General features: G+C 53.5%; 1 protein-coding gene across 2 annotated transcripts; it reads left to right on the top strand.

Moving 5' to 3' along the window:
- Positions 1-96: 96 nt before the first annotated feature.
- Positions 97-11,540, top strand: PCIF1 (phosphorylated CTD interacting factor 1). Of its 2 annotated transcripts, XM_079321572.1 has the most exons (17): positions 97-243; positions 478-586; positions 3,238-3,376; positions 3,556-3,680; positions 4,080-4,217; positions 4,377-4,507; positions 4,729-4,883; positions 5,108-5,255; positions 5,419-5,502; positions 6,226-6,325; positions 6,491-6,653; positions 7,778-7,950; positions 8,374-8,460; positions 8,944-9,128; positions 9,224-9,317; positions 9,514-9,689; positions 10,415-11,540. In XM_079321572.1, the coding sequence occupies exons 3-17, from the start codon at positions 3,253-3,255 to the stop codon at positions 10,665-10,667; spliced, it is 2,136 nt and encodes a 711-aa protein (XP_079177698.1). In that variant the 5' UTR covers positions 97-243; positions 478-586; positions 3,238-3,252; the 3' UTR covers positions 10,668-11,540. The 2 variants fall into 2 exon arrangements, with proteins under 2 accessions (XP_079177698.1, XP_079177699.1); XM_079321573.1 differs by lacking the exon at positions 478-586 and having other exon boundaries at positions 131-243.
- Positions 11,541-12,584: the final 1,044 nt, after the last annotated feature.

The following is a 12,584-nucleotide window of genomic DNA, read 5'->3' as shown; positions in this document are numbered from 1 at the left end:
CTCCGCACCCACGGCGGGGCGGTGCCCGCCACAAAGATGGCGCCGGGTGGGCGGGAATGGCCGCGTAACATTTGCGCGTGCGCCAGGAAATCCCCCAAGCGCGGGCTCTGCTTCGCGCAAGCGCTCCACACCCGCGGCCCCGGCGCAAGATGGCGGCGGCGGGGCGGGCGAGGCGGAGGTGGGGCGGCGGCGGTGGCAGATGCAGCGGTGCCCGGTGCCTGCAGCCCCTGGCCTCACGCCCAGGTAAGCGGCGCAACCGCGTGGCCGCGGCTCGCCGTGCAGGAGGAGGCGGCGCGGGCGGGCAGCGGCGGCGGGCAGGCGGCGGAGGGGAGGCGGCGCAGGCCCGCGGCCGCCATCTTAGAGCGCTGCCGCCACGGCCGCCGCGCTCCCGCCGCCGCGCCCCCGCTGTGCCCCCGCCGCGCCTGCGCGTCCCGCGGCCCCTCCCCGCGGCGCCGTAACGGGCTCCTGTCTCCGCAGCCGCCCCCGCGGGCCAGGCGCGGGACGCCCCGCTATGAGGATGCGGCCCCGGCGCGCCAGCGGCGAGTACGGAGCGACGGCCACGCGTCCCGCCAGGCAGCCCGCCACCGTAAGTACCCGCCCGGCCGGCCGCCGCCCCGCTTAGGCCGCGCCCCCGGACCGCTCCCGGCCGGACTGCAGAGTTGTCGCCGCCGCCGCCTCCTCTCCGCACTCGCTGGGCGCCCGTGGCCGCCCGCCGGCCCCGGCCCGCCGCGCCGAGGAGCTCCGTGCCGTCTTCGCCGCCGGCAGGGCAGCCCCAGGAGGTTCCCGGCCGCTTCCCCGCGCAGATACGGTGCCTCGGTCCCCAGTGCCCGTGTGCCCCGGGAGCGCTGCGCTGCTCAGCTGCGGGCCCGCCGCGCGGGAAGGGGATGGTACCGATGGGGGAGGCGGTGGCCTGGCTCCCAGCCTCCTGGAGCAGCCGTGGTTCTGGGATGGGGGAGAACCGCGGGCTTGTCCCGGGGGGCTGTCGCTGATCTCCTTTGTCTGCATTTGCTGTTGTCTTGTACAAAATTCTACCTCGGTGAAATGGAAACAAATACCGGTCCTGTTTGCTGTACTTCTTTACTCTGTGTCTCCTTACCCCTCGCTGTGGTCTCTGGTTGTGCTGCTGCTCTAGGTTGTAAGCTCTCTGGGCAGGGACAGCGCTGTACCGTGTTTGTGAAGCACTGTATGCATTGCCATGGTGTATAAAAACATACCGTAATCACCATAAAATGCTTCCTCTGGATCCCTGTCACTGTCTAAGTCCCAGTGTAGTTACATAAAAGTAGAGTGGCTTCTGCCAGGATTCCTGTTAGTTTGGCTGTTTCATTTTCCCAGACCTTAAGGGTACTTGGATTTAATACTTGTTAACACTGATCAAGTGATAAAGTTTCTTGGCTACTTCCACCATTCCAGTTTATCCATAAATGGGAGGAGGCAGAGCCAGTGACCCTATTTGACAGCTCTTTTGAACAATGGGTGGTGAAAAACACTGGCAGGTCACTGGAGCTGGCACGTGCCATCCAAGCTGGCCAGGGCTCTGTGCCCAGCACTGTCTGAATCCTGACATACATCACTTTGGATGCTCTGGACCCCCCAGTACACACCAGTTCACTCCAGCATGTGCTCTGTGTAACGTGCAGGACACAGCAGCAGCTGCATGTGCAAGTGTGCCCTTAGTTTGAGGAGGGACTAAAGATCCTTCAGAGGTACCCTGTGCTCCTGCTCTGCAGGCCTGCGGTCTGTGGGGTCCCTGTACCCACAGGCTGGCAGGAGCCTGAGCTGCTGCCCTTGGCCCAGCTCACCTTGGCACCTTTGTGAAGTGGCTGTAAGGACACGGTGGGGTTGGAGTTCAGGAGGGAGTGTGAGATTGCTCAATGCTCACTGCTGAGGCATTAAAGGTTCCCAGCTGTGCCCTGCACTCTGCAGCAGGCACGAGGCGTGACCTGCTTGCTCTGGAGCAGAGACCCAGACTCGGGGTGTCCATAGTGTCCCACACCTTCCCTTGTGTACCCTGCCTGGAAGGATGGAAGCATCTCCTAGGGGCTGAAGGGGTTGAGTTCCTCAGTGCTAATCTCAGCCAATGCTGTGGGCAGCTGAGCTGCTGCCCATTCACTTTTGACCAATGTTTGCTCCTGCCATTCTGCTCTGCTGAAATAGCCACTGGCCTTTATGCACAGGAAGGGTAGCGAAGTGACTTAGCCCAAAAAAAATCCAGAGTTTTTATTGAAGAGCTCCTATACATGGCTTGTGCTGCCAGGTGCTGTGCTGCTCAGGTGAGAAGCACACTATGCACAGCATTGTGCTGCTACTGCTGCTGCCCTGTAGTGCTGGTGTGTGCTGTTGGGTGTCTCCGAAGCCTGAATAGAGTTAAGTGTCTGAGATAGCTGGGAATTATGTAAAATCCTTGTTTCCCCCCAGTTCATTGCCAATGTGTTTCGGGCTGCCAGAGAAGAGCAATCTGCGGCGCTGTTTCAGAAACTTCCCCAGGGGAAGAGTGGTGACTAAGAGAGGAAAAGCCTGGCTGTTTCTCTCCAGCTGGCAACATTAAATTATGATTAAGAGGAGCTTTATTGTTCCAACAGACCTTCTTTTGCATAACTGTTGTTATGCAGATGAAAAAGCAGCAAGAGCCAAAACAGCTGGCTGAGGCCCTACTTGTGGGACTAAGACTAGGACTAGGACATGTCAGCCTGAGACATGCAGAGGGTAATAATTCGGGAGCTCCTGACTCTTAGCCTGTGGTTTTCTGAACCACAGAAGTTGTTAGTGAACCTTCAGGGTTATTTTATATAGCAGAGGGTTTTTTTTAATTAAAGCCTTTAGTTGAAATGATGTGCAGTTATGTGTGTGTGAGTTGATTTAAACTGTCTCTGAGGATAACAGATCAAACCTGGCTGGTGGTATTGGTGTGGCAGAAGGTGGCATATAATCACAGAGGAGCATATGTTATTTTTTACAATCTGATGCTTCACTCTTTGAAGGCATCTAGCTGAAAAAGGACTATTTTTAATGCTGGCCTGAAGAACACCCTGGCTAACCCCATTTAACACTGAGCATTCCTCATAGCTAGTTGTGTCCCGAATAACGGTTGTTTTTCAGGGCTGAGGTGCTCTTTGTGTGTACTGGTTCAATCCCTGTTTTATTATCAGAATGAACTTGTATTGCTACACCTAAGTGTGCCAAGCAGATCTGGGACCTTTCCTGCTGTAACACTGGATTTGACTCTGTTTTTTCTAGTGTGGTTGCTGAGAAATGGCCAATGAGAATCACAGAAGCCCTGCGGAGGAAGCGTCTCTCATGAGTCACTCACCTGGCACCTCCAACCAGAACCAGCCCAGCTCCCCCAAACCCATGCGCCTGGTGCAGGACCTGCCAGGTACCACTCTGCCTTTGGGAATTCTGCAGGGCCCTGGGAGTGGGGAGGGGGTGGAGCAAAGCTACCAAGGGAGGCTGGGAATGATGCGTGTTTCAGAGTGTGCTGTGACAGTGCTGGGCACCTGCAGGGCAGGTCTGTGGTGCAGGATGCTCCTGTCCTGACTCTCACTGTCCTCTCAGATGAGCTGGTGCAGGCTGGCTGGGAGAAGTGCTGGAGCAAGCGGGAGAACCGCCCGTACTACTTCAACCGCTTCACGAACCAGTCTCTGTGGGAAATGCCTGTGCTGGGACAGCACGATGTCATAGTAAGCTCACTCACCTCAGGGAGGACTGTGCCAGTGCTGGGGTGTTCATGGTCTGTGGACCTCAGATTACAGGTGTGGGAGGGTCTTCTGTGCCTTCAGAACTCCTTGCTTGGTCCATTGTCTGGCATGATTGTGGGGAAGTCATCTCTGTCAGGTGATGCTGTTTCAGGAGTCATGCACCGCTCAAAGAACAGTCAGCGTGGGGGATTTGTGATGAGTTTTGTTCATTAAAGTCTTTTAAAAAAATATACAGATATCTAGAAGAGATTTTTTCAGCTTTGTGCAGGTGTGACTAGCGGTGTCCTTATTTGCATCCACATGGGAGGTGGGAGCAGTGCAATAGGATGCTGCAGTGGCAGTGGGTGAGCTTGACGTGTGCTGTCATTTGGACTCTCATAGTCAGACCCTCTGGGACTGAACGCAGCTCCGATGCCACTGGAAGGTGGGGTGGCAGATGCTTCTGTGGAGAGCAAGCAGAGGAAGAGGAGGTACTCAGAGGAGGTTCCACCGACTGGCAACAGTGTGAAGAAGCCCAAGGTGGGTGTGGTGCTCCGAAACAAATGTGTAGCCAAGGTGGGACTGGAGGGCTCACAGGGTTCTCCTGCATGGTGTTCCGGTGTGGGACTGTTGATTTCACTGGGCTGCTTCTCCTTTCCTTGTCTCTCTGGTGCAGTAATTAATCTTTCTCACACACAGGTGGATATCCCAGGAAACTCAGCTGCTCAGCCAGTCCCCAGCTCTCCCAGTATTCCAGGAACCTCTGTTTTGAAGGCATGGTGCGTTTCACCTGAAGATAAACAGCAGGCAGCTCTTCTACGACCAACTGAGTGAGTTGTCTCCATTTGTCTTCTGTTCCTTTCTCAGTGAAGTGTTTGAGACACAGAGGTTTCCAGATATTTTCATGAAACTTGATGGATAAATCATTGCCAGGAGTCTTGATAGTTTGGTTTCCTGGCTTGTGAAACAGCCCAAGGAACCATCTTTAAAAGTAACATTTGATAATTAACCAATGATCTGGTTATCCTGATGACATTTGCTTCTTCCACAGAGTATACTGGGACCTGGATATTCAGACAAATGCCGTGATTAAGCAGAGGGCACCATCAGAAGTGCTTTCTCCACACCCTGAGGTGGAGCTGCTCCGGTCCCAGCTCATTCTCAAGCTGCGGCAGCATTACCGTGAGCTCTGCCAGCAGCGAGAAGGTGAGTTTCTGTTGGATTCCTTTGATTTCCTTCTCAGTTCTGCAGTGCTGTGGTGATTTGCCTTCTGTTTCATCTCTGTCTAGTCCCTGTGTTCTCATTTTGTGATGGTTATACTCTGTGACATTGTTGGTTAATTGATTAGGCAGAACTTTGTGTGATGATCCTTATCAGAGTTACTGGTCATCTCTATGTTGTATTGATTAGACCCTTCTGTGCATCTCCAGGGATTGATCCCCCAAGGGAGTCATTTAATCGCTGGATGTTGGAGAGGAAAGTAGTTGATAAAGGGACAGATCCTCTTTTACCGAGTGACTGCGAGCCAGTAGTGTCTCCTTCCATGTTCAGAGAGATCATGAATGACATTCCCATCAGGTACTGTTCACAGACAGCACCTTGTTGGGGTGGTTCTGGGTTGGTCTGATCTGGTGATTTGGTGATAATGAAGTGGTTGGATGCTGGTGAAGGAAAGCTGGGGAGCTGAACCTGGCTTTCATGCCTTTGTGAGACTCATGCATATGAATTTAACTTACCTCAGGTTATCCAGAATTAAGTTCCGGGAGGAAGCCAAGAGGCTGCTCTTCAAGTATGCTGAGGCTGCAAAACGACTGATTGAATCCAGGTGAGACTCTTCTTGCAGTGCTGTCACGTTCAGAAAAGGACTAGAGGGGCTTCTCATCCTGCCTTATCCAGCACTGGTCATAATGTTATTGAGGGACAGCAAGGTTAGGAACATACAGAAGAAAAACAGTAGTGCTGGAGCCATCTTTTGATCTAATTCTTGGAAACTGAATGTGTGTGAAGACAATGAAGGACTGGGTGTAGAATGTCTTCTGTTATCCCTGAAATAAAATCAGGAGTGCTTGAGCACTCACTGCTGTTGCAGAACAACAAGCTTAGAGAGGGGCATTTTGCATACAAGGTAGGGTTTTTCTGACCAGTACTACCACAGGAGACAGAACTGGGGAAGATAGTGGGGATGGAGAGCCTTGTGGGGGAAAGGAAAAGCTTGTAAACACGATCATTTTCTCAGTCACAAGTCCCTAGCAGTACTTGAAAATTAGAGTCAATATCAAAATGGTCCACTGCCATGACAAATAAAGGCTTTGTGGGCCTCTCCTATTACATGAGAACAGCAGCCAGCTACACCAAGATTTGGAGAGAGTATGGCAGTTGGCAATCATGTAAACGTCCAGAGGGCCTTTCCAGAGAGCTGGAGAGGAGTGACAGGGATGGGCCTTGAGGAAGTGTCAGCATCCACATTCCCCACTGACTGAAAATTTTAGAGGGGGGTGAAGTATCTTGCTTTGCAGCCATAAGTTAAATTTTGCCTCTGTTTTTGCAGGAGTGCTTCCCCAGACAGCAGGAAGGTGGTGAAGTGGAATGTGGAGGACACCTTCAGCTGGCTGCGACGGGACCATTCTGCCTCCAAGGAGGACTACATGGTCAGTGTACCACCCATGTGGGAGCATGTGGGGACAGGGCCTTCTGGAGACTGCTGCCATTGCCTCCCCTCACTGTGTGCCATGGGAGGGCAGCCTGGAGACACTGAAGAAGCCTGGAGAGACAGTGTTGGCCATGTGAGAGACTTTGGTTCTCTCTTTCCACAGGACCGCCTGGAGCACTTACGCAAACAGTGTGGGCCCCACGTGTCTGCTGCAGCCAAGGACTCTGTCGAAGGCATCTGCAGTAAAATTTACTACATATCCCTGGAATACGTCAAGCGCATCCGGGAGAAGCATCTTGCCATACTCAAAGAGAACAATATCTCTGGTATGCACCAGCTTTGAAGAGCTGTAGAGTTACAGCACTGCAGTTAAAGGCCCCTGCGGTCTGGCCTGTCCCTATTCAGAGAGTGTTACCTGTTGGGAAGACAGCTCTGTCTCCAAAAGTCAGAAAATCTGTATTTCAAAGTAAGAAATAGCCAGTCCAGCATAGGCCTCAGCTTTCAGTCAAGTGTCTATGCAGTGACAGATACTATAAATATGTGATTTGGCAGGATGAAGTAGCTTGTTAGCAGCAGGTCACATTGAGCAGGGCATTCGTTCATTTCACTGGACCATGCTTTTTTGCTCTGCTGTTTCATTAATTCCTGGGGACAGCTGACACCCCCTTAGTAATGCTGAGTGGTCTCCTTTTATTCTCATTTGACACATTTCTTGTGTTCTGAACACCTTCCTGCACCCCCCTGCCTCCCATCTTGTCACTGTGCACCATTTCTTGGCAGAGTTTGTGTTCTTGATCTTTCTCTGTTCTTTCTTCCATTTACTTCTGTACATTTGCCTCTAGTCAGCTTTCCCTTCCTCCCTGGGGTCTGCTCCTTTCATTACCACTGTCTGTAGTCCTTTTACCTTTGGGTCCTGGCTCTCCTCAGGCTCCCTTCAGGTCCCAATGTCTGCCTTTTGCCATTGTTTTTGATGCTTGTCTTCCAGCCCCACTAAGTGAGAGGTTCTTTCCAGCTGATCTGTGAGCTCTCCCTGAAGTTGAGGCAGTGGATAACCACAAGGTGCAGGGAGATTCCTTTGCCTCCTGCATTTGGCAGCCTGTGAATTGTTACTGTGCTTTGGATGAGTTTGGGGCAAACTGAAATTAGAAACAGTAACAACCAAAAGAGTGTTTTGTGTATTTGGAACAATGCTGACTGCAATTCTGCTGGGTTAGAAGTAGAGAAATGCTTTCAAGTGAGTCCTCTCTGTGCTCTGGCAATGGAAGACTGAATTGATTTGGGGAATCAACTTTGAACCTAGGTAGCTGCCTATGAAATCTGTGAGAGACCACCATGGTGGTTTTTTGGGAGGACCACCCTGCTCTTCAACGCTGTTTGGTTTGCTCTGTCTTTTGAAGTGATCCTGAATAATCTTGGCTTCTCACAGGCTGTTTCTGTTCATTCTGCACAGCTGAGGTGGAAGCTCCTGAGGTCCAGGACAGGCTGGTGTACTGCTACCCCGTGAGACTGGCCATCCCCTCGCCGCCGCTCCCCAGCGTGGAGATGCACATGGAGAACAACGTGGCGTGTGTGCGCTACAAGGGGGAGATGGTCAAAGTCAGCCGCAACTACTTCAGCAAGCTGGTAAGGGCTGGGTGCTGACTCTGCTGCCCCTCTCCTGGGCAGGGCTGGGCAGAGGCTGGCCAGCTGATCCTCCAGGGCTGTCAGACACTGCCACGGCCATGAGGACAGCTACTCTCACCTTAGCTGGAGCCAGGCTCTGCTGGGAGTATTTCCCAGGTCTTGGATGTGTGCTCTGAATAAGTGTGCTGCCAGAATATTGTAGTCAAACCAAGACAATCCTTGCTGAGAGACACGTGCTGCTGTGGTGGTTCATTCATTTCATGTTAGTGACAAGCTGGTGGCTCACGCAGTGACAGCAGATGTGCTGACAGCTCCCTGCAGAGCCCACCTGCTCATCAGGCTCCCTCTCCCTGTCACAATGTGCATGTATAACCACAGTTTGGCTGTTCCTGGTGTTTTCAATGGCTGGACTTTCTCTTCCAGTGGCTTCTCTATCGGTACAGCTGCATCGACGACTCGGGCTTTGAAAAGTTCCTGCCTAGGGTTTGGTGCCTTCTCCGTCGATACCAGGTATGGTCTCACCACAGCTGTACATCAGAACACCTTGGCAGCACTGGGAACTTGGCTTTGTCTGGGAAGGGGTCACAACTTTGGGAACCTGGGGCAACACAGGGTTTAAACTGGGTCTGTAGTCTGCTCATGCTATGCTGAGGTAGGACTGTTAACTGGGGAGCAGTTGTGGTCTTAACATGAGACCTTGGTGTGGGTAAAGATTTTTGTGAAGCTTCAGTAGCTCTTGTTTCAGAGGGGCAACTGAAGGCTCACTTGGGTAAAAGAGAAAACTGATGATTTTGTGGGGTCAGAGTTGGATAAAATCTCTAAAGAGCATTCTTGGGTACATGCAGGGACCACAGGAATTTGAGAAAGGACGAGGGGGCCCTGCATACCTAGAGGAGTAGGTGCATGGACATGTGACCCTGGGTCCGTGGTCAGTGAAGGGAGCAGCAGGAACAGCGAGTGCAGGCACGGCTCACCAGGCTTTGCTCTCCTCAGATGATGTTCGGTGTGGGGCTGTATGAGGGGACTGGTCTGCAAGGGGCACTTCCCGTGCACATCTTTGAAGCCCTCCACAAGCTCTTTGGAGTGAGTTTTGAATGCTTTGCCTCGCCCTTGAATTGCTATTTTAAACAATACTGTTCGGCCTTCTTGGACACAGACGGGTATTTTGGATCCAGGGGGTGAGTATTACATTGCCTTGCTCTGTGTGGGTGTGGGTGCATGCCCGTGAGATGACTCAGGATGAGCTGATGGGGATCTTTGCCTCTTTCTCCAGCCCATGCCTGGATTTCTTCCCTATAAGTGGCTCTTTTGAGGCAAATCCTCCGTTCTGTGAGGAGCTGATGGATGCCATGGTCTCTCACTTTGAGGTATGTCTGCTCACCAGCGGAGTTGTTTGGGATGGAGCTGTGCAGTCCATCCTCTGCTCCCCACGCTCCTGCACTCTAAGGGCAGGGACAGAGGACAGTGACGGCTGGGCACTGCTCCTGAAGCAGAAGCATTTCCTTTCTGTAGGACTCATTAAAGACGTCATTGCTGAGATTGCTTCTTTTCTTCTTGCACTAGAAACTGCTGGAGAGCTCCAGTGAGCCGCTCTCCTTCATTGTCTTCATCCCTGAGTGGCGGGACCCCCCCACGCCAGCCCTGACGCGCATGGAGCAGAGCAAGTTCAAGCGGCACCAGCTCATCCTGCCGGCCTTCGATCACGAGTACCGCAGCGGGTCCCAGCACGTCTGCAAAAAGTAGGCTTTGTTCTTGGATCCTTTGGGAACACGGCTCTGAAGCTGTGTGACAGAAATATCCTCTCCCAAACTGAAATCAGTGGGAAGCAGAGAGCAGGCAAGGACAAGCGCAGCGCATCATCACTCTGGGTGTTTAGGATGGGCAGACAGTATGGTGAATTCAACTTCTGTTTAATGATTGCTAACTTTAGCTTGTGAGAGGTGTATGCCTTGGGCATGAGTCCAGCTGGAACAGGTCACACCTGTGGTACTCATTGATGCCTCTGCCCTCAAGCCTGGTAGCTTGTGCAGCAGCAGCTGGATGTGCCTAGAGGACCAAAGGCAATTGGGGGCTTGGTCCTCAGTGGGACAGGCTGGCCTCTGTTCTGCTGCTGAGGCAACAGATTTGGGCAACGGGTGCCTGAACACCGAAGTTCTTAGCTGCTTAGGACTGATGCCTCAGTGTGATGAGTCCCCTCTGGAGGGACAGCAAGTTTCCAGCACGTGTGTGTACTGGTAGGGTAAAATTGGGCTCTGCAGCATGAGTGCTTCTTCCCTCTGGAAGCTCAGGAGCCTCTACTGTACTCAGAACTGTCTGAGGCTGCTCTGTACTTCCCTTCTCCTCAGAATAATAAAGAAGGGGACAAGTACTTGTCCTAGTGAGGGCAGGAAGAGGAGGAACAGGTGTCCAGGGCTTTGGGCAGGGGCCAGGGGAGGTGCTGATGCCCTGTGCTCTTCCCTTGCAGGGAGGAGATGTACTACAAGGCTGTGCACAACACAGCCGTCCTCTTCCTGCAGAACAGCGCCGGCTTTGCCAAGTGGGAGCCCACGCCGGAGCGGCTGCAGGAGCTCGTTGCAGCCTACAAGCACTCGGGCCGGACCCTCAGCTCCTCGTCTTCCTCCTCCTCATCCTCATCCTCCTCCTCCTCCTCCACAGCGGACAAAGAGCGGGAGCTGGGCCGAGAGCAGAGCAGCAGCCGAGAGACTAATCCCAACTAAGGCAGAGGTGCGAGGCAGCAGGGGAGGTGCCGGCGGCCCCGGGGGAGGCTGGCCGGGGCAGCAGAGACTGCTGGCTGCGCAGCACCGGCCCGGGACTCGTGCGCAGCAGCTCCACGGCACCTGCTCTCCTCTGCGAACTGCACGCCAGCCCCCAGGAGCCAGCAGCGCCCGGCGGCCAGTGGGAGAGAAGGCTCAGCCGCAGCCCTCCGCAGGGGCGAGGGGGCCCAGTGTGGCGCGGCAGGAGGAGCCGGCAGCTCCGCCACGCCGGAGCGCCGAGGGAAGGGACAGCCAGAGCTGGGACGCGCGCGGGCAGAAGGACAGCGGGACGGATGGATGGATGGATGGATGGATGGATGGATGGATGGATGGATGGATGGATGGATGGATGGATGGATGGATGGATGGATGGCAAGCGCGAGTGCTGGGCGCTGAGCGCCGCGGCTGGAGGGGCCCCGGCAGGAGAGGGACGGGCAGAGCCCGGGGGCTCCTGCGGCCGGACTGGCCCCAGCACGGCTCCGTGTCCATAGTGTAAATAGTTCTGTCTGTGGCACCCACGCTCCTCGTGGGGCTGCTCCCATCGCATCTGTGTTTCTTTCTCATGTGTGAGTCCCGTGTTCGCTGACATTGTGTCCTGAAGAGGGGAGGAGCAGAGGAGAAGAGTTTCTTTGGTGTGTAAAGACGTCTTTGCAGCTGTTTTGTAGTCGTGGTTTTTATGCGGAGCCTCCGGGCTTTATTTAACCTCCTTGGGTTTTGTTTTGTAAGGATTAATTTAACACCGCTAACCATTTTATTACTTTTATCAAGAAGAGCAAAGTCTATTTTTGATTTCTGTTTCCTAGTTCTTAGGAACATTAAAACCAGCATACAGCTCTGCTTGTGTCCACTTACCTTCTTTGGTGTCTGGGCTCTGTGCTCACCCATCTGGTCTATATCTGGGTGGAAGATAGAAAAATTTTGGGGTTTGGTTTTTCAGAACTATGTGGCATCTGCACTGTTCCAGTCAGCCTTGCCTTCCTGGTGGGTTTTGTTTCCTAATAAGCACTGTGAGCTTGTAAAGCAGCCTGACCACCTCACTGCTCCAGAGGTTTTGGTGCTCTCCCATTGGAGAAGTGCAGGCAAGTTCACTGCCTGTGGACTCGCTGGAGCAGGCAGCACAGCCAACCTCTCTTATGGTGTGCCACAGCACTGCTGGTGCCAGTGCCAGTGCCAGAGCCAGAGTAGTGACAGTGCCACCTTGAGGTGGGCAGGAATTGCCCAGACCCAGAGGCATCACAGCTCTCCACAAATGCTTATGATGGTGGCAAAGAGATCATTAATATCCTTTAAGTGAGGGCAGGTGGAAATGTCAAGTGTGAAAATGGCAATTTGTAAAGCGTTTTTCCCCCTTCAATCATTGTTTTTGAGCCAAGACTGCCTGCTCCCAAGGCACAGGTGAGACGTGGGCAGATGCTGGGAGTGTCCCTAACCCACCCCTTGGTCAGCCAGTGCACGCTGAGCCCTTTGTGTGCTCCCTCAGGTGATGGACAGTTACCTGGTTAAGTATCCAGTGGCTGTGGTCTCACAGGGGATGTGTAAGTGTCATCAGTGGCCAGAATCCTGGTGGCATGGGCTGCTTCTCGAGTCTTTATCCTAACAGCAAAAGATGGTCGACGAGGCACATCAGGTTGATACTGGGAGCGTTTCAAGGGCAGATAACCAGGACTAGGTGCAGCTGTGGGAGAGTTGGAAGCAGTGGGTGAGCAGGACTGGTGGGAATGAGGCACACCAGGAGCTGGAGCTCTCCCATAAAAGCTCCTACAGGCTGTACTAAGCCTGAACGATTTGAAAGGCTCTCACTACCATTGTCCCTGTGGTGGGCAGTGCTGCCACTCTTGTCTGCACGGAAGGAGGGGATCCCTGAGTGCTTTTGCACCCCCC

The sequence above is a fragment of the Erithacus rubecula genome, assembly GCF_903797595.1.
Source record: "Erithacus rubecula genome assembly, chromosome: 18".
NCBI classification, from domain to species: domain Eukaryota; kingdom Metazoa; phylum Chordata; class Aves; order Passeriformes; family Muscicapidae; genus Erithacus; species Erithacus rubecula.
Note: the sequence above shows the minus strand (reverse complement) of the source record. Positions and strands in the feature narration are given on the sequence as shown.